The sequence below is a fragment of the Kockiozyma suomiensis genome (genome assembly GCF_038497685.1).
Source record: "Kockiozyma suomiensis strain NRRL Y-17356 unplaced genomic scaffold V2V93scaffold_11, whole genome shotgun sequence".
NCBI classification, from domain to species: domain Eukaryota; kingdom Fungi; phylum Ascomycota; class Lipomycetes; order Lipomycetales; family Lipomycetaceae; genus Kockiozyma; species Kockiozyma suomiensis.
In genome coordinates this window covers 85,112-102,269 of record NW_027117674.1, presented here as the reverse complement: position 1 = coordinate 102,269, position 17,158 = coordinate 85,112, and the positions used below count along the sequence as shown (strand labels likewise).

The 17,158-nt window shown below is 43.9% G+C and overlaps 7 protein-coding genes across 7 annotated transcripts; 3 read left to right on the top strand and 4 right to left on the bottom strand.

The window, feature by feature from the left end:
• Positions 1-523: 523 nt before the first annotated feature.
• Positions 524-1,288, top strand: V2V93DRAFT_381549 (NifU-like N terminal domain-containing protein; the record flags this gene model as incomplete). Its single annotated transcript, XM_066912108.1, has 4 exons — positions 524-639; positions 712-773; positions 874-1,086; positions 1,152-1,288. 4 exons carry the CDS (start codon positions 524-526, stop codon positions 1,286-1,288), a joined length of 528 nt encoding a protein of 175 aa, XP_066764380.1.
• A 1,642-nt stretch (positions 1,289-2,930) lies between these two features.
• On the bottom strand, positions 2,931-4,566 carry V2V93DRAFT_392068 (kinase-like domain-containing protein; the record flags this gene model as incomplete). Its single annotated transcript, XM_066912461.1, has 4 exons — positions 2,931-3,446; positions 3,498-3,620; positions 3,671-4,185; positions 4,251-4,566. 4 exons carry the CDS (start codon positions 4,564-4,566, stop codon positions 2,931-2,933), a joined length of 1,470 nt encoding a protein of 489 aa, XP_066764379.1.
• A 1,902-nt stretch (positions 4,567-6,468) lies between these two features.
• Positions 6,469-7,629, top strand: V2V93DRAFT_360115 (uncharacterized protein; the record flags this gene model as incomplete). The annotated part of the gene is made up of 1 exon (XM_066908121.1): positions 6,469-7,629. One exon carries the CDS (start codon positions 6,469-6,471, stop codon positions 7,627-7,629), a length of 1,161 nt encoding a protein of 386 aa, XP_066764378.1.
• Positions 7,630-8,892: 1,263 nt separating this feature from the next.
• Positions 8,893-10,847, bottom strand: V2V93DRAFT_51016 (uncharacterized protein). Its single transcript, XM_066912715.1, has 4 exons — positions 10,544-10,847; positions 10,349-10,476; positions 9,886-10,280; positions 8,893-9,826 (listed from the first exon to the last, which is right to left on the bottom strand). Exons 1-4 carry the CDS (start codon positions 10,643-10,645, stop codon positions 9,030-9,032), a joined length of 1,422 nt encoding a protein of 473 aa, XP_066764377.1. The 5' UTR covers positions 10,646-10,847; the 3' UTR covers positions 8,893-9,029.
• Positions 10,807-12,827, top strand: V2V93DRAFT_372998 (uncharacterized protein). The gene is made up of 3 exons (XM_066910869.1): positions 10,807-11,124; positions 11,285-11,618; positions 11,675-12,827. The coding sequence occupies exons 1-3, from the start codon at positions 10,946-10,948 to the stop codon at positions 12,440-12,442; spliced, it is 1,281 nt and encodes a 426-aa protein (XP_066764376.1). The 5' UTR covers positions 10,807-10,945; the 3' UTR covers positions 12,443-12,827.
• On the bottom strand, positions 12,628-13,580 carry V2V93DRAFT_308801 (ClpP/crotonase-like domain-containing protein; the record flags this gene model as incomplete). Its single annotated transcript, XM_066907220.1, has 3 exons — positions 12,628-13,057; positions 13,128-13,156; positions 13,236-13,580. Coding segments are annotated over 3 exons (804 nt in total), but the record flags the coding sequence as incomplete, so codon positions are not given.
• A 165-nt stretch (positions 13,581-13,745) lies between these two features.
• V2V93DRAFT_372994 (glycosyl hydrolases family 31-domain-containing protein) lies at positions 13,746-17,034 on the bottom strand. The gene is made up of 4 exons (XM_066910868.1): positions 16,122-17,034; positions 15,974-16,070; positions 15,155-15,917; positions 13,746-15,099 (listed from the first exon to the last, which is right to left on the bottom strand). The coding sequence occupies exons 1-4, from the start codon at positions 16,933-16,935 to the stop codon at positions 13,816-13,818; spliced, it is 2,958 nt and encodes a 985-aa protein (XP_066764374.1). The 5' UTR covers positions 16,936-17,034; the 3' UTR covers positions 13,746-13,815.
• Positions 17,035-17,158: the final 124 nt, after the last annotated feature.

Genomic DNA, 17,158 nt, shown 5'->3' with positions numbered 1-17,158 from the left:
GGATGGATGAGTTGAATAAGGCGATATGGGTTTCAACTCTATATTTGCTGATTGTTTCTATTAATGTTAATTGAAATGTTGTTTAGTACGCTGAATAGATTAGTTGTAGTCTCACAATCCTTCGTCGGATATCTGTCTCCTTCTCTCGGCCGAATCTCCGAATCTTGTCAAGTCGGGAGTAACGGATATAACTCTGGTTTCAGAATTCTCTACTTTTAAAAATTACATTTATGGCTTTATATGTAGCCTTTTATATTTAGTTATGGAGTTATTTATTATGTGTTCTATCAGTTTACAGCATAATACTCTCATATCTTGACAGATAAGCCATTAGATTTTCTGACAAATAATAGAACGTCAGAGCTCTCGCCCAGGTTTAAGTACCCTAAACGGCCCCGCCACCGCTTTTCTTGCACGCGTGCTAATAACTCGGTCATCTCTTTCTTGCTATCCAAAAAGATTGCATTTAACCAATCTTATCCTACACTTCTGTTTACTACAATCTCACTTATTTCTATTCACAATGAGCTTTCTTGCGCGATCTTCACGTCCGCTACTTGCAACCGCTTCTCGCGCTGCCAGACCTGCTCTTCCCGTCACCTCCGTCGCTCTTTCTCGCGCCTACCATGCCAAAGATATGTCTCTCTTCTTTATATTTTTCTTTTCTGTATATTGATTCTGACATTTATTTATACTGCTCGACCATTACAGCAAGCCGCGTAATGTCGGATCCATGGACAAGAATGACATAAATGTCGGAACTGGCCTCGTCGGTATGTCTAATCTTCACCCGCCTTCTTCCGCTTATTCAATGGCGTCTTCGATCTTTAAGATCAATCTTTTAGCTAACGATTTACAATTCATGAAATATAGGTGCTCCCGCATGTGGTGATGTTATGAAACTGCAGATCCGCGTTGACGACGATGGTATTATCTCCGACGTCAAATTCAAGACCTTTGGCTGTGGCAGCGCAATTGCATCTTCTTCCTACCTCACCGAACTCGTTCGCGGCATGTCCCTTGATGAGGCTGGAAAGGTCAAAAACACTGCTATTGCCAAGGAACTCAGTCTTCCTCCTGTCAAGCGTATGTCTCTTATATCTATCTTACTACTCCGTTGTCACATTTATACTAATATTCTTGGTGCGCAGTGCATTGCTCTATGCTTGCCGAAGACGCTATCAAATCGGCGATCAAGGACTACAAAGCCAAGCGCGCCCAGCACACAATCTTGACCAGTGCCGCTACCGCCGCAGCCTCTGCTGACAAGGCCGCTTCGATCGCATAATTGGTGTCGTTCTTTTTATCTTCAAGTCTTTTTCTTTATGTGCGTCTGTTTTCTTGACTATCAAAATGGGTTATTCTACAAAAATCATGAATGCAGATCCTAAAGTCTTTGTGTCATGTAGAGTATTTGCAAATGTTTTTCAACAAAATGGAATTGCAATATTCTAAATACCGACACTACCAACAATGTCATTAAGAACTTTCGCAGGTTTGCTGGATTGTGTTTTCAACTATAAAAGATGGAGTACCGGTATTTTTTTTTTTCTATTCTTATGATTGTTATCATTCATTCGTTTTTTTGTGGGTGGTTATCACATTCTTGATGCGTGTACGTGATTTGTTTTTTGTTGTATGAAATTAGAAAAAAAGAAAAAAAAAAAAGAAGCAAATCAAAGGCGAATATCAGAGAGGTAAGGGAATAAAAAGACGCGCTTTCTTTCCTAATTTTCTTAAATGTTATTCGGTCTATTACGAGATTAAGCAGCTGTGTGTTGTTTTCTCTTCTTTACTCTTATTTTTCTTATTTGTTTATTCTGATTTTGGGAACAAAATAAAGTGAAATAAAAATCAAGTGGAAAATTTGTAATATGGAAAATAAGCAATAGCAAACCTCTCTTCCTCTGAAAATCAAATCCCAAAATATTTTTTTTTAACTATTCCATAGTTAAAATCTACATGATATTCGTTATCTATTGGCAATTTAAATTTCTTACTTGTCTTATTCTTTCTTTATATGAATTTTCAAGCAATTTTCCTTCCTCTCTCTCTCTCTCATTTTCTTTCTACTCTTCTTTAAAGTAATAAGAAATTCACAATTCATTTAGTCTCTTTTATCAAAAATAAATAAAAAAACATAAAAAAACATAGAAAAACGAAGTAGATAATATCAACACATCATCAAAAGACAAAAACAACAAGCAAGATATTTCAGGATAAAAAAATTTCATGACCTCATATTCTTTTTATAAAAATAATAACATTCTTTCTTTCCAGCTCATTGATTTCTTTTCAGTTCAAAAAGAAAAAGCAAATATTCCATCCATTTCCATCATCACCCATCACCTCACCATCACAAAAAGAAAAAAAAAACAAGAAAAAGAAAGAAAAAAATTAACAAAACAAAACGAATGACAGGCATAGCATGTGAAAAATGCAAATAATCCTTAACAATGCAAATGAAATGAGTGACTGAGAACAAAAAAAAAATAAAATGAATGTAGACAAATAAAGAGTGAGCATGTGAACATAGTGAATTAAAACTCCAAAAAACTAATTAAAACAACAAAAACAATAAATATGAAAATTCATTCAACTGAAATCATATAGCATTTCTCCTCAGACTAACTTATCTTTACAGTATAGTCGAGTTCATCCACTATTGTCTGCAATATACAACTCGAAAAAGAGGTCGTGTCGAACGCAAGTATTCACAGCTCGCATGGTAAAGAGAACAGCATTTCATATAGTGACATAACTATCGCACCGGGATCTGCACAAACTAAAATAAAGATAAACAAAAAGATTGGATATTCATATATGGGATATCATCACCGTGCAGCTTCTAGACATTCACTTCGTAAACTGATTTCTCTCATTTAATATCGTGAAGAAAATGAAAAAAAAAAAAGAAACTGTGACTCAAATTACAGCTCCATTCGCCAATCGTCGTCTTGGTCAAGCATATCTCCGTCCTCTGTCGTCGTATTCGTCTCCGGGTTCGGACCATACTCGCCCTCAAAAATAATCGCACCTGCTTTTCGCCTCTCGTCAACAAGCTGTACTTCAGGCGTATTGAATATATCCTCAACTGTTGGTCTTTCGCTAGGCACAGGTCGTAACATCCACTTCACTATCCGATCAAGTGCATCGGTATCATCAACCATAAAACTAGGCGCCCACGTCGGAATTTTTGTTCCATCAGACACACTGCCTGCATTTGCGAGATCGCCAGAACTGGAGCTCAATCGACCAGCATCAGACAGGTCACCAGAGCGCAGCTTGTGCCACGGTGCACCGTTATCTGGAAGTACGATATTCGCCGCAATTTCAAGCATTACAAGACCAAACGAGAATATATCCGCCGGCTTTGAATATTCCTGCAGCGCGAGAACTTCGGGTGCTATATATTCTCTATCTCCCTCGCGCTCAATTCCTTTTGTCTGTAATACACCGTTAGCTCGGTTTTTATGCATAAAACACAACGCACGTACAGCCGGTAGCCTTGTGGCCATGCCAAAATCACCAATCTTGAGAGATCCTTCAAAAGTAATAAATACATTAGCAGGCTTCAAATCCAAATGGATATATCCCGCGTCATGAATAAATCGTAGCCCCTACAACAATTAGCCCAATCTTTCTCTCGGAATCAGAACGCAAAACTTACCAAAGCAATCTCTACCAAAATTTTCCATACGCGCCATTCATCCAATTTTGAAACACGTCCATACTCTGCCAAAAACACATCAAGACTTCCATTCTCACAGTAATCAGTCATAATATATAGATATCCTTGATATTCCCAATTATTTACATAATTAATAATATACTCTCGATCCTCGTTATCAGTTTTTGAAGAAAGTTCTTTAAGTATCGCGACCTCCTCAAGACGTCTCTCAAGAGCCCTATGACTCATAAGCACGGTCTTGCTGCGTTTGATGGCATATTTATTGTGCGGAGGATCACGTTCGGTTACGAGAAAAACTGATGAGAACTCGCCAGAACCAATCGAAGTAATATCCTGGAATTTGTCAAGTAGAAAAGAGTCTACTACATTGCCCGGCGTTGTCGACGGGTCAAAATAGCCTTGGATAGGTTTGGCGGGCGTACTAGGAGTCTTGATATCAAGCAGACTGCCTGCAGTGGGTGAGCCTGACGGGAAAGTCGCCTCTACCGGCGTAGCTATTATCATGTTAGCCTTAAATAAAGACAAGCAAATTTGTTTTACTCATTTTAGTAATACATACTCAAATTATTGGGAATCGGCCAGCCTTGAGGCGGAGTAGCGAGCACCTGCACCTGTGGGGATGCATGCTGAGCTGCAAACGCCTTTGTCGGAGTCGGTGGCATCTCATAATCGAAACCAGAATTGCCCGTATCGAATACCTCATCTGCATCAAACATCCGTGTATTGTCTAAAGCTTTCAAAGAAGAGGACGGGGCCACGACGGTAAATTGAGGTTGAGCTGGCCGCTTGCATGGTGTCTCTGGCGGAGCGAAATGTAGAGAGTCGATAGAGCCTAGGTTCTGTCTATTGCGCTTAGAGAGCAACCCAGTACTCATAAAAGCAGGCTGAAATGGTTTGACGAGTCGATAATTTGGTGGAGTTTCAGTTGAAGAGGACGATGAGGAAGCGACTGCATTTGAGAGCGTCGACCAGGAAGACGATCCTGGCAGCGAAGGACGTTTTTTCTTGGCTGCAAATCCGAGTGAGTTGAATTTGCGAGCAGCAGGCTTGACATCGATATCGTCATCTTCAGAATTTAAATTCGATGGAGTAAGAGACTGCGAGAGCGGATGCGGATGTATAGAAGCACTTGGAAGCGGCGCGTTGTTTGAAAACGGACTGTCGCGCGCCAGCAAATTCTCTACCGAGTGTGTGCGTCGAACTTTGAACAGCTGATTGGTTGCCGAAGATCCGGCAGGCTCCTTTTTTCCAAATCCAAATCCACTCAGCCGGCTCTTTGCAAAAGTTGGCGGCTTGGGCTGTGATGTCGGTGTGGCGATCGGCGCTGAAAATGCTGAATTCGAGAACTGAGGAGCGTGAGCTTGAGACAGAGGCGAAGGCGGCGGCTGGTCTAGTCTATCATCACTTGGCAATTCAGAAAATTGAGACAGGAAGGAGCGTTTGGGAACAGGCGAGCCGAATGATGCTTGGTCGAGATGAAGCACGCCGGTCGAGCGTCGCAGCGGCGAGAGCTGGTCAGCTGCAATCCCGGAAAGAGGATGCTTAGCGGTTGCTCGGGTGATACGTCCTCCGGAAGCAAACGGAGAGGAGTAAGAAATAGAGGTTGCGCTTCCACGGCGAGAAGAGGAACGAGTCGGAGACGTTCTGCGACCGGGGGCTCGCGCGGGAGCCGGGATAGGCGAGAAGGGCTCGACTGCGGCCATCGGAGCCATGATAGGGTCGAGATGGTCGTTGGTGGGAGATGCCAATATGTAGGAGTTGCAAAGCCAAAGTAGGAAAATGTTGAATAAATAGGGATGAAAAGGTTAGAGCAGGGAGGGGAGGTGTGAGAAGGGCGGGGAAGCGAGACGAGGAGACGAAGCGAGAGGCGACGCGGTTTGTTTACGTTTGCGACCACGCCAGAGCCGTCGAGTACGCTAGTCCAAATTGGGAAGAAGCATAATGCTGGCAGCGCGTGCGGGGCGCGTTCTGGCAAGAGCAGCTTGAAATTACAGACGAAATACTGGATGAAAGATATCTGTGGAAAATTACTGGATGGAAGATGATTGAAGGGTTATTATGGAGCAGCAGGATGTAGATCACGAGAGAATGCCGATTGGTGGACGCGGGTTCGTAGAATGTAAACAGCAAACAGCAAACAAGAGACGAGCGCATCTGTAATCTATCGGACTCACCATCTCATATCAGTGAGATTAATGCCTAAACAGATATGAACTGCTAGAATTGCAAATAGTCACTGCATCTAGTCAAGATTACGAAAATAAGAGAGATTAAAGGGCAGGTGAACACGGAGAGGATTTCCGAGTTATCAATAATGCCGAATATCGTGAGCAGATAAATCGATAAGAGAATACTTCAAGCTGGTGCGCACTACCTAGCTTCAAAGCCTGTAATTTTTACTGCCCATTATTCTCTGTTGAACGGATTTAATATCTGGTTCATATTATGTCATATTATGTGATTACTAACATCTTAGAGATACATGATCTCTTGCGTCCGACAGCCCTCATCATTTGAGTAACTGCTTTCTACATAGCGCTAGCAAATCTCCCAAAAAAAGTTCTTCCAAGAACACTGAATTATGACCCATTCTATAATTATGACTCATTCTATTTCCGCAGTACCGACCGCAGTCAGAACCTGACCGGACTTTGTACGTGGCTATGCGCTGGTGACGCGTCTATTCGCCACCTCACAAAATATAAATACTTCTCCTATCCCTCTTCTTCTCCTCATCTTCCCCCCCTCCCCTAATTCAATTTATCTATCTTGCTATAATGTCTTATCCTTCCTTTTCTTTCCCTCACCACGGAGCTTGGATGCCTTTCGCTGAGCATCGCCCGCCTCCTCCTGGATCATTTGGTTTCTCGCCTCGCCCTCCGTTCGCCGGGGGGTTTGACGACTCTTTCAGACATCATCTTTTTGAGTTTGGATCTCCGTTCGACCTCCGCTTTGGGCCGCCTCCTTTTGGTCATCACGGCTTTGGTCGTCCTCCTTTCGCTCCTGACTCTGGACCTGAGTTCTTTGATCGACCTCATCACCACCATCGTCGTCATCATGGCCACGGTCACCGACATGGCGGTCGTCATAACGATGGCCATGGTACCGATGAACCTGCACAAGCTCCTCAGTCATCTACATCTGACAATGCTGCGTCAGCTGAGTCCTTAGCTGAAAATAATTCTGCAGATTCCCCGCACCGAGAAAAAATCGTGTTGGTAGAATTAGTTGATAAGGACTCTAGTAGTGATTCTGAGTCCACCGCAACTGCCTCTGAGCATGACTCTACCGATTTTGAATCTCTTCCAACCAATCATCACGATGGCGATGATTCCTTTGAGTCATCTGCTTCTGACTCTGGTGCAGAATCTGACCTTGCAGACCTCCCGCCGCACTGGCGTCATCATCGAAGACGAATGGGTCATCATGACAATCGTGGTCGCCATGGTGAGCATGGTTTCAGCGCTCATCACAGCCGCGGTTTTGGACGTAACGAGCTTTTTACCGACTCGGAGCATTCAGGCGCTCCTGCTCATGACCATTCACGTCGTCATCGTCGTCATAAGTCTGACTACAGACATTTCGACCCCGAGTCCGCTCACTCGCGCGCCGAGTTCTTTTCTCAGGGCGGCGGTCATGAGGGTTTTCATCATGAACCGTTTGGCGCCTTTACTTATGGTCGCCACGGACCGGGACATTTTCGACCTTTTGGACCTTTTGGACCTTTTGGACCTGATGCCGACCAATTTCGCCAGCACGGTCTTCATGAACATTTCGGACACGAGCGCCGTGGTCCACATGGACGCAAACCGCACTGTCATGTTGGTCGTGATCGATTCCCGAGACCTGATTTTAATAGCCCCCAATTTCGGTCTCCGTTTGAGGACCGTCGGGGACGTCATAGCCATGGAGATGGACGCCGTCATCGTCATTTTTGAAACATGAAATTCAGTGTTGCTTTTTACGTCCAACTCTGAAGTTCAATGCAATCAACTAATCTGTTTTAGGAGCTAGGAGCAGCAGTCGTATTCAATTGCGACACTCAAAAATCCAGAAAAAAAAAATCGAGTTTGGCATGGAAAATCATCAAAAGGAAATAAAATCTATTTGGGAATTTAGCGATAGTCAATTTGCAACAGTCGTTTTAACTTGCGACAATGAAATTTTACGCAGCAGTATTCAGCAACTATTCAACATTCAGCAATCCAATAAATTATTATAAATGTTTTACATTTTTTACAACGCCAGTCTTACACTGATAGTCTTCAAATTTTGGTAATCGGGAATCTATATATACAAATGAAATGTTATTAAAATTTGCTTCATTCTGACATTTGCTAACATTCTAGATATTCATTCTGTTTCTCTGTGAGCTGAAAGATCTGTCTGAAAGGACTGCATTGCATGTACATATTATTTTTTTTTGTTTACTTTTATATGTACACGAAAAGAATCGGCGCGTAACATAATTTCTTCAAATTATAAATTTGTATGTAGAATATAAAAATATGGATATTGGAAAGTATCGTGATGTCTTGCCAAGACAGAAAGCATCCGATAATCTAACAATTACATAATCGATATCAGTTAATCAGACGATTCTCTTATCAGGAAGAGTCAGGCGCCTCGCGCATGCGCGCCGTATGCCACACATTGATTTGTGGTAAGTCGATAAATAGGAGGATTGTGACCGATCGCAGAGATAAGCCTATATGTCTTTTGTTGATTCGTTACTGTTTAATATTTCCAGCGTCAAGTACTCTTATCTCGACAGTCATTTCTACTAGAATTCAGCACTCCGCTACTTTACATCCGACAGAGCTTTAATTCTATTTGGATTCAATGTCTGGACGACGCAGAAGAGGTCCAATAGTCACCACGATGCGCCCCGTCGTGCGCATGCCGCCAGCAGTCATCGTGCATCCTCCCCGACGAGTAGTGCAGCCATATTTCATATCCGCTGCGCAACCTGTAGTTGTCTATGATCACGGATTCCGAAGGCCGGTGGACTATGTCGCACAGCCTGGGCATTATGCTCATGCGCAAGGATCTTGTTGCTTTTAGGATATCGGTTAATACATATGCAGTAGGGAGCAGACATTATATAGTCCACGTCAAAAAAGAGTCTTCATCAATCTAGTGTTGAAAAGTTGCGCCATTATGAAAAATCCTTAATTGAATTTTTGGATCGCATCGATCTTGCTCAGTGTAGTATATAATAACTATTGTAATACAATCTTTTAAACAAATTTGGGTCCAAACAAAACTCCTTTACCAATACATCCGCCGGTTTCATATCCTCGCTCCATACCAAAAAATTAAAAAAAAAATGGCCAAACTATATACACGCCGAACCAGGATGTTCCCGGTGCAAGGATGGATATCCTCGAGCCGAAGCCAAAGCTCTACCATTGTGCGCAGATTTGTGAAATAACGCTCTGATTGCATCAAGAGATTCTTGGGAATCGGAATTGTACAAGCTGCTGTTGAGAAGAGAGTTTGGTGAGCTTAAACTGTTGTCGCTGATGACTGTGAGTTGCGATAACTGTTCGGTTGCTGCTATTGCTGTTATTGCCGTCTTGTTTTCTTTCCTTGCAGATGTCGTTGCTGTAGTGCTCTTTGATGATTGCGCCTCCTTCGTAGTAAACCTGCCCTTTTTGTCCTTCTTCGTAGTTGTCCGGCACTTTTTATTCGATTTCTTCATCTTCTCCTCAAAAGCGGCAGCCCTCTCGCCCTCAGAATTCAGTTCCTTCTCCTCCTCACTACCGCTAAGCAGTCTATCATCATCCTCAAGCATCATTCTCTGTTGTATCATCGAGATCTCTGTATTCTCGCCGGATGCACGCCAAAATGCATTACGCATTAATAGTCCCCATCCAAGCGTCTCGTCACAAGTCACGCACTTACCGGTCGTAGGTAATGCGTACTCATTCTCTGTCAATTTCGATGAGCTGAGAAAGGACTCTGCAAGACATGTGGTATGGTAGACCTGAAGACATCCAGTATTTGAGCAGACGAGGTATTCAAGGTGGTCAGAGTCTTGTTTGAGATCTGATACTGACTCTGAACATACTCCACAAGTAGAATGTGAGTGGAAAGAATGTGCAGACTGGCTGAAGTAAGGTTGATGTAATTCTAAATTTGTTTATTAGTCAAGTTTGTATGGCAAAAGCAAATATACACTGTCCGCGTACCGTTTGATATTTTCAAACCTTTGATTCCGCCTAAACCATCGCCCTGATGTATATTTAGTCTCTGCGACTGAGTCACAGCCTTTTGAGATGATTGGGAAGGCGAGGGAGGTGCAGGTTCTGCTCCTTTCGCCAGACTTGTAGAAGTTTCTCTAATGTCCACAGATACCTTAATATGCCCAGGCACCTCAGGAATATTATGCTTGTTTTTATTCCATACTTGTCTTACTTTTTCGTCAAAAATATGAAATTCCAATGGCCAGCGATGCAGCGAGCGGGAGTTTAAGAGTAAGCGTAGATTACCAAGGATTTTCGGTAGCTGGCCTATCGAGCGCGTGCTCGAGAACCTGTCGTCTGCAGAAATGTGTCGTGAACTGTGAGAATGCTGCCAGGCGTGTCTGCATCATACATAATTCAGTAAACCAAAAGAAAAGAAGTAAGAGCCATGTACCTGAGAACGACGTACTCGAATTGAAGAGCGCTGATCTTGGATGGAAAGCCAGAAACTATACAGACCATTTCCCAAGGCCGCTTGTCTTCGTGTTTTGTCTTCCATGCTCCGTTTGATATTTCTCCATTATGCTGCCGCAAACGCTGATACAAGGAAATTAGCAAAGACAAAGGCAGGAAATAAAGAATAAAGCAAAGCATGTGCGCTTACGCGTAATGGCAATGGTGTCGAGCCGATATAGAAGCTACGCGTCATTTTCGACGAACGCAAAAGATAACAGCAGTAGAACTGACTGTAACTGTGAGGGGCCATGCTAATCAATAAATGTTATAGAACCAGTAGCAATACATCAGCAGAACGACAGGCACCGATACAAAAGATGTGAGAAGAGAGAGACGCGCATACAGCGCGCGCGACACGAAATAACTAAATAGTAAACTGCAACCCGAACCTGGCTGGCATCTAAACCTGAGCCGAGCCATGCGTCTAAATTTTTGAACCGCAACTCAGGAGCCGCAACACCGAGGCGGAGTATAACCTTAGAGTATCTCCACCTTCACTACTCTTTCCTAGAATTCTAGTATCTAGACTTTCACAGAAATATTAATTGAAATGTCACTGTCTTTTGTTGAGCCTATTCGCAGCTCTTCGCGTTCTCGCATACTCGGAGGCCGCGGCACCTCTCGCTCGCGTTCTCGAGATACCTCTGCCGTGCGCTCAGTGTCTCGGTCCGCAATGCGTTCTCCGAGCACTCGTCGCGGGTCTGGCGATTCTACTAAAAATACTACACAGTATGTTACTACTCGAGTCTGATGGTTATTTTGAAAGTCACTGCTACGGCTACTGTTGTTACTACTGCTGTTGAAGATGATAATGCAATGCAGTGGTCACATGTCTTGGCATCTCGTCAAGGCTTTTAAATATCAAATTCTAACATCCTCCAATCTGTAGGAAATTCCAAAAACGAGTCGGCTTCGATACTTTCGACAATAAAGATGCTACGGATTTCTCTCTTACCTTGCAAGTGAAGCACAGCGACTATGTTTACACACGAATGTCGCGAACCTTCTTGTGCGGTACAGACCAAAACGACTACTCCGATTATGCTCTCGAATGGCTTCTTGATGAACTAGTCGATGACGGCGACGAAGTCGTTTGCCTACGTGTTGTTGATCCTAATGCAAAAATTTCGAGCTCGGATTCTTCATTGCAAGAAAAGGTTTACCGAGATGAAGCTTACAAGCTGCTTAATGATATCATGGACAAGAACGACGACAACAAAAAGGTGATAACTATTCCCATTCAATTTTTGTATTCTTTAATATTGACGACTATTTCAAGATTTCTTTAAGTCTAGAGTTTGCAGTCGGTAAAGTGCAAGACATGATTCAGCGAATGATTGAGATTTACGAACCCGCCGTCCTCATCGTTGGCACGCGCGGCAAGTCCCTCAATGGCTTTCAAGGTCTTCTCCCAGGCTCTATTTCAAAATACTGTCTTCAACATTCGCCTGTTCCAGTAATTGTTGTCCGTCCTAGCAGCAAGCGCGAGAAGAAGAAGCTAAAGCGGCAAGCTGATCCTTCACGAAGGACGTATATGGATATCGTCGAGAACTCAAAGGCCGGATCCACGCGAACTTTGACCAATACAGGGTTTCAGAGCACTTCACAACTCCCAGTGGCAAACCCTGTCGAACAGGTCTGGCCGGTCAATAACTCTTTGTCGTCAATAGAGACCGCTTTCGCCTCCTCAACTACTGATTTGACGAAACTAGGACGAGTCAGTAGTGTACCTGAAGAAACACAACACTTGAATGATCAGTTGGGCAACCTATCTTTAGAATCGCATCATAATCACCATCATCATCATTTCACTTCGGCACACAGTAGCACAGAAGATCTTGAGGCCGTAGATGCTGCTCGAGCTGCCTTGTCAGCTGCCAGAACCGGCGCTAAGGAACCGGCGCCTGATTCGACTGCAGCGGCACCTACTACTCCTGCGCCGCCTCCGGAGATTTTTATTAGTGGGGTAGAAGATCCGGCTCCGACAGCTGAAAAGAATGATCTGGTGATCAAGGAACCTCATTCTGATGATGATACTGGACGGTAGTTACTTTCATGCCACTTACATTCATTCACAAAGAACTTAAAACCCGTATGGAGAGGGTGTACTGCGCAGTGTTTGAGATGTAGTCAATCTGAGTTTGATATTTATTTTTTTATTGTGTGTTTAATCAATGAAACAGCATTCAACTGGCTCACTTGTAAACGTTTCTCGTTTGCTCTTTCATCAATCTACTTTCCTTTAAAATCAGCCTTGCGCTTCTCAATAAATGCTGCCATTCCCTCTTTCTGGTCCTCTGTCGCAAATAGAGAATGAAACAGACGTCGCTCGTATGAAAGCCCATTATCTAATCCAACTTGCAGGCCATAATTGATAGCATCCTTCGCAGCCTGTACGGCAAGTTGGCCATTCGCAACAATCGCACCAGCAGTCTTTATCGTTTCTTCAACGAGCTTCTCAGGCGGGTGGATAGCGGCTACGAGACCCCATTCATAAGCTTGCTGAGCGGTGAAATTCTTGCCAGTTAGGATATACTCCATTGCTCGCGCTTTGCCGATCGCTCTGGTCAATCGCTGGGTGCCGCCTGCGCCGGGAATGATTCCGAGCTTGATCTCTGGCTGGCCAAACACTGCTTTTTCTCCTGCGTATATGATATCGGCCCTGTTTAGTAGCAAAACGAAACTGTGAATAAATTGTACAGCTTAGCAAGTTGAAGTAAGGAGAAGCTTACATCATTGCGAGTTCGCAACCGCCACCGAGCTAACATCAGATCAGTGACTGTACAGTCAAATAGCAACGACAGCAAATAGCTAATAAAGCAAATAGCTAATCAACATACCGCAAATCCATTAACGGCCGCAAGAACTGGCTTTCTAACCTTAGTAGCCTCACTCCAGCTCTGGATAAATTCGTGTCCATAAACATCCGCATAAGTCTTATCCTTCATCTCCTTAATATCGGCACCAGCTGCAAACGCCTTCTCGGATCCAGTAATGACAATTGCTCCAATTGATTTATCTGAATCAGCTTCTTTCATTGCCATGTCGAGCTCTTCGATTAATGGCGTAAAAAGAGCATTAAGAGCCTTGGGTCTGTTAAGAGTCACCTGGGTCACGCCGGCAGCCGGCGATGACACGATGATGTACTCATAGGCTGCTCTCGGCGACGTCGAGAAGCTGCGCGCACAAAACCTTGCCTTTGAAGCGATGATGGTTAATCTAGGAATTACACGAGCTGAGAACATGGCTTTGGAGGATATAGGTTGATAGAATATTATGTTGGCGGTGCTTATATAGCTTTCCCTGGGGTTGGGCCGAAGCCGCAGACGGCTCATGTGAACTACGTACTCTAATGTCAATGACTGGTTTGCACATTTGGCTCTTCTATACATATCCACACTATAAATGCCTATTGCCTCATCAAAACTGAATAGACCAATCACCAGTGACAACAACCTTGGGATCCCGAACAACAATTACACTTGCCTTGCCATCTCCAGCCTCAGTAACATCGATCTCAGTCAACCAGGACTTTCTATCCTGGAACGACTCAACAGCACCAGACTTCTTCAACTGCGTCTTATCGAATCCCACGACAATGATTCTCTCAATGCGAACCGTGTCAATTGTTTTTTCATAACTTTTGATATTCTGATTCGTAGGCTGCATGCTACGAGACCGTAAAATATTGTCTTGCGCATTGAATATAAAGAAGCGATAAAGATAGGCTCCTCGAGCATGCGCCGTGGTTTCACCATCATCCAAGTATAGCACTCCCGCTGCATTTCCGGTCTTATCAAGATGAATCACAAGGGTGAACGGGTCGTGGTTCATTAAAGATGACGACCTCCGGTATCTGTCGCGTCGCACAAGTATATGTCCTCCGCGAGCCAGAATCGGAATCTTGTCAAGAGGCGCGTCAATGTGATGGTATCCAATACCTTGGTAGATAGTCTGGTCAAGATAATCGAAATATATCTCGTCATCGGGTATATAAATGTCTGTCTCGGTCTTGCCCTCTTCCACGATCGGCTTGACTAACAATCCAGTTTCGCCAAAGAAGAACTGATCATCAATTCCGAGAGCGTCCTCGTTATCCGGAGCCAGCAAAAACATCGGGCGAACAACAGGAACACCTTCAAAGCTCGCACGATGAAACGCAGTATAAATTGATGGCAGCAATTGATATCTCATGCGAATAGCATTTCGCAAAAGTGACGTATACGGCTCGCCAAACAACCACGGCTCTCGACGCTTCGATTCAATGTGTGCATGACCTCGGAAAAAAGGATAGAATGCTCCAGCCTGATACCAGCGGGTAAGCAACTCTGGCGTCGGATTTCCAAAAAATCCTCCAACATCTGCGCCAACAAATCCGAATCCAGCGACTCCATGACTGAGAATCATGGGAAGGGCGATTTGAAGGTACTCCCATTTCGCAGCGTTATCTCCTGTCCAAACTGCACCAAGACGCTGCGATCCAGCGAAAAAGGCGCGCGTGAGAACAAACGGTCTCTGACGAGGTTGCCGTGCTTGCAGAGCTTGCACCGTAGCATTGACGAATGTCATGCCGTAAATATTATGTACGTCACGATGCTCAAAGTTTCCAAAATGAATGTCATCGCGCGGCGCAGACACTTCAGGACCGTTGAAAACGGACGGCTCGTTCATATCATTCCAAATCAGAAGATTGGGTTCCGATCCCTATTGCATAAGAGTTATTTTTTGATCCAAACAAACAGCATGAAATGGTTCTTACGCAAAACTTTCCAAGCTTGAACTGGTCCTTCCAGTAGTCTATAGCCTTTGGGCTGAATGTATCAATCCAGGCAGACTCGCCAGGCCAGCACCATCCATTATATTCCTTCCCTTCACTTGTCTTGATAGCCAGTTCATTTTTTGACATATTTTCATACACTTTATATCCAGTCTCCTTCTTAATATGAGGATCGATAATAGCGACGAGTTTCCGCTTACGTTTCGCAAGAGTCTGCATCATCTTTTCTGGAGTAGGGAACATCGATTTCCACCAAGTGAAATACTTTTTGCCTTCAGTGTACTCTATATCAAGCCAGATCACATCGTATGGGATTTCGTGTTCGTCAAATCCCGCGTCAACTTCAAGTACGTCTTCTTCAGAATTGTAGTTCCATCTGCATTGATGGTATCCTAAAGCATAGATAGGGGGAAGAGCAGTATATCCAGTCAACGCTCCATACTGTTGATAGACTGAGCTGGCATCAGGGCCAAGCATAACGTAAACATCAAGCACGCCAGACTCTGACATCCAATGAGTCTTTGTTGATTTTCGGAGACTGAACGCATTGTCAGCCGGTTCACTCTTGATGATATCAATCCAGGTGTCGGCACCGTTAGCCCAAAATACTCCGACGGATGAAGATTTCTTATGAGCTTGCATGAAGGGGATAGCGCCATACATTGCCATCGGGCTGTCTACTTCGTACTCAAAAATGTCAACATTGTAAAGTCGATACGGTTGGTCGTGGTTTCCTTCTCCTCCTCTGTTGATAAACTTATTAGTATTCAAATTTGACAATACAAATATTCATTCTATTACCTCGTCTCGCGGAGAGAGAATTTATCAGCATGCTCAGGAATACCGAAAACGTGCTCGTAACTTGGAAAGGTAATATCCAATGCAATTGCCTCGGGTCCTTATACGTATTAGTACAACGTTATAGTAAAGCAAAATGATATCGTTGTACCTTTTGGCTTCTTGTCTGTGAAACCGCCAAACTTGTCTTGCCATTCACTTGAAGTCGGAGCTCCTTTTGCTTCAATAGGCTGTTGTTTAGTATCTTGAGTTTCTTCCTCTTTGTCTTCAGCAAATTCATTCTGCTCATTCTTATTAGTATCAGTTGAAGCAGGAGGTTCTGGTTGCCAATGATCCATATTCAGCAGCCCTCGGTCATTCAATACAACGTGTGCTTCGCCGTCTCTAAAAAACTCGATTCGAAACGGCTTGCAGCTCAGTATTGCTTCAAAATGCTTCTCGGGTCCATATTTGATTTTGAATACACCTTCTGCGCGTTGTTCAGCAGTAGAGGACTCGGATGCACTGTCATCTGGAGTCAGATCACCAACAACAGCCCATTTCGAGGCCTCATTGTAGCGTCGTTGCGTCAAATTGTCCGGGAAACCTGGCAGTCGGCTTGCCTGAGCACGCTGCTTCTCGTCGACCAAAAATCTCACTGAGCCAGACTCAAGAAAGACGAGCTGGAATGGAAACTCAATCGGAGTGTCGGCATCTGGGATAGTCTTGAAGATCGATCCCTGGAGAAGACCGCTATCGAAGGAGACCGTGAGAGGGTCGATGTAATAAGGCGGATCCCAAATCGACGACTTGACGCAAGAAGCTGCATCGGCATACTCACGGTTGCGACGACAAAATGGCGAAGAGTCGCAAGTTTTGAAAAGATTCTTTTTGGCAGCCAGCGCAGGGGAAGCCACTGTTAGTAACAAGAGCGCCAGGTAGCTCGATAGGACAGGCAAACTAATTCTGCTGCCGAATCGCGCCATGGTATGGGATGAGCGTCCAGAAAACCCAATTGAAATACAATACGATTGTACTTTTTATTATCGAAAAGTTTTTGGTTGAGTTGCAAACTAGGTTGAAGGGGAAACGAATAAAGGCAGATAATAGGTGTGCTTTTCGAGAGGGTGATGCGGCGCTACGAAGAATAAACTCTAGCAAGTCGAGAATCATGTACACATTGACACATTGAGTTGAATGCAAACATGA

Bases quoted from the DNA above. Each gene is read 5' to 3' on its own strand.
- V2V93DRAFT_51016 (XM_066912715.1), bottom strand. From the start codon at position 10,645: ATGGCCCCTCACAGTTACAGTCAGTTCTACTGCTGTTATCTTTTGCGT. The intron at 10,477-10,543 runs GTAAGCGCACAT...TCCTTGTATCAG, and splicing joins CGACACCATTGCCATTACGC to CGTTTGCGGCAGCATAATGG. The intron at 9,827-9,885 runs GTACGCGGACAG...AAACAAATTTAG, and splicing joins AGGTTTGAAAATATCAAACG to AATTACATCAACCTTACTTC.
- V2V93DRAFT_372994 (XM_066910868.1), bottom strand. From the start codon at position 16,935: ATGGCGCGATTCGGCAGCAGAATTAGTTTGCCTGTCCTATCGAGCTAC. The intron at 16,071-16,121 runs GTACAACGATAT...AATACGTATAAG, and splicing joins CACAGACAAGAAGCCAAAAG to GACCCGAGGCAATTGCATTG. The intron at 15,918-15,973 runs GTAATAGAATGA...GTTTATCAACAG, and splicing joins TTCTCTCTCCGCGAGACGAG to AGGAGGAGAAGGAAACCACG.
- V2V93DRAFT_372998 (XM_066910869.1), top strand. From the start codon at position 10,946: ATGTCACTGTCTTTTGTTGAGCCTATTCGCAGCTCTTCGCGTTCTCGC. The intron at 11,125-11,284 runs GTATGTTACTAC...TCCAATCTGTAG, and splicing joins TCTACTAAAAATACTACACA to GAAATTCCAAAAACGAGTCG. The intron at 11,619-11,674 runs GTGATAACTATT...GACTATTTCAAG, and splicing joins AGAACGACGACAACAAAAAG to ATTTCTTTAAGTCTAGAGTT.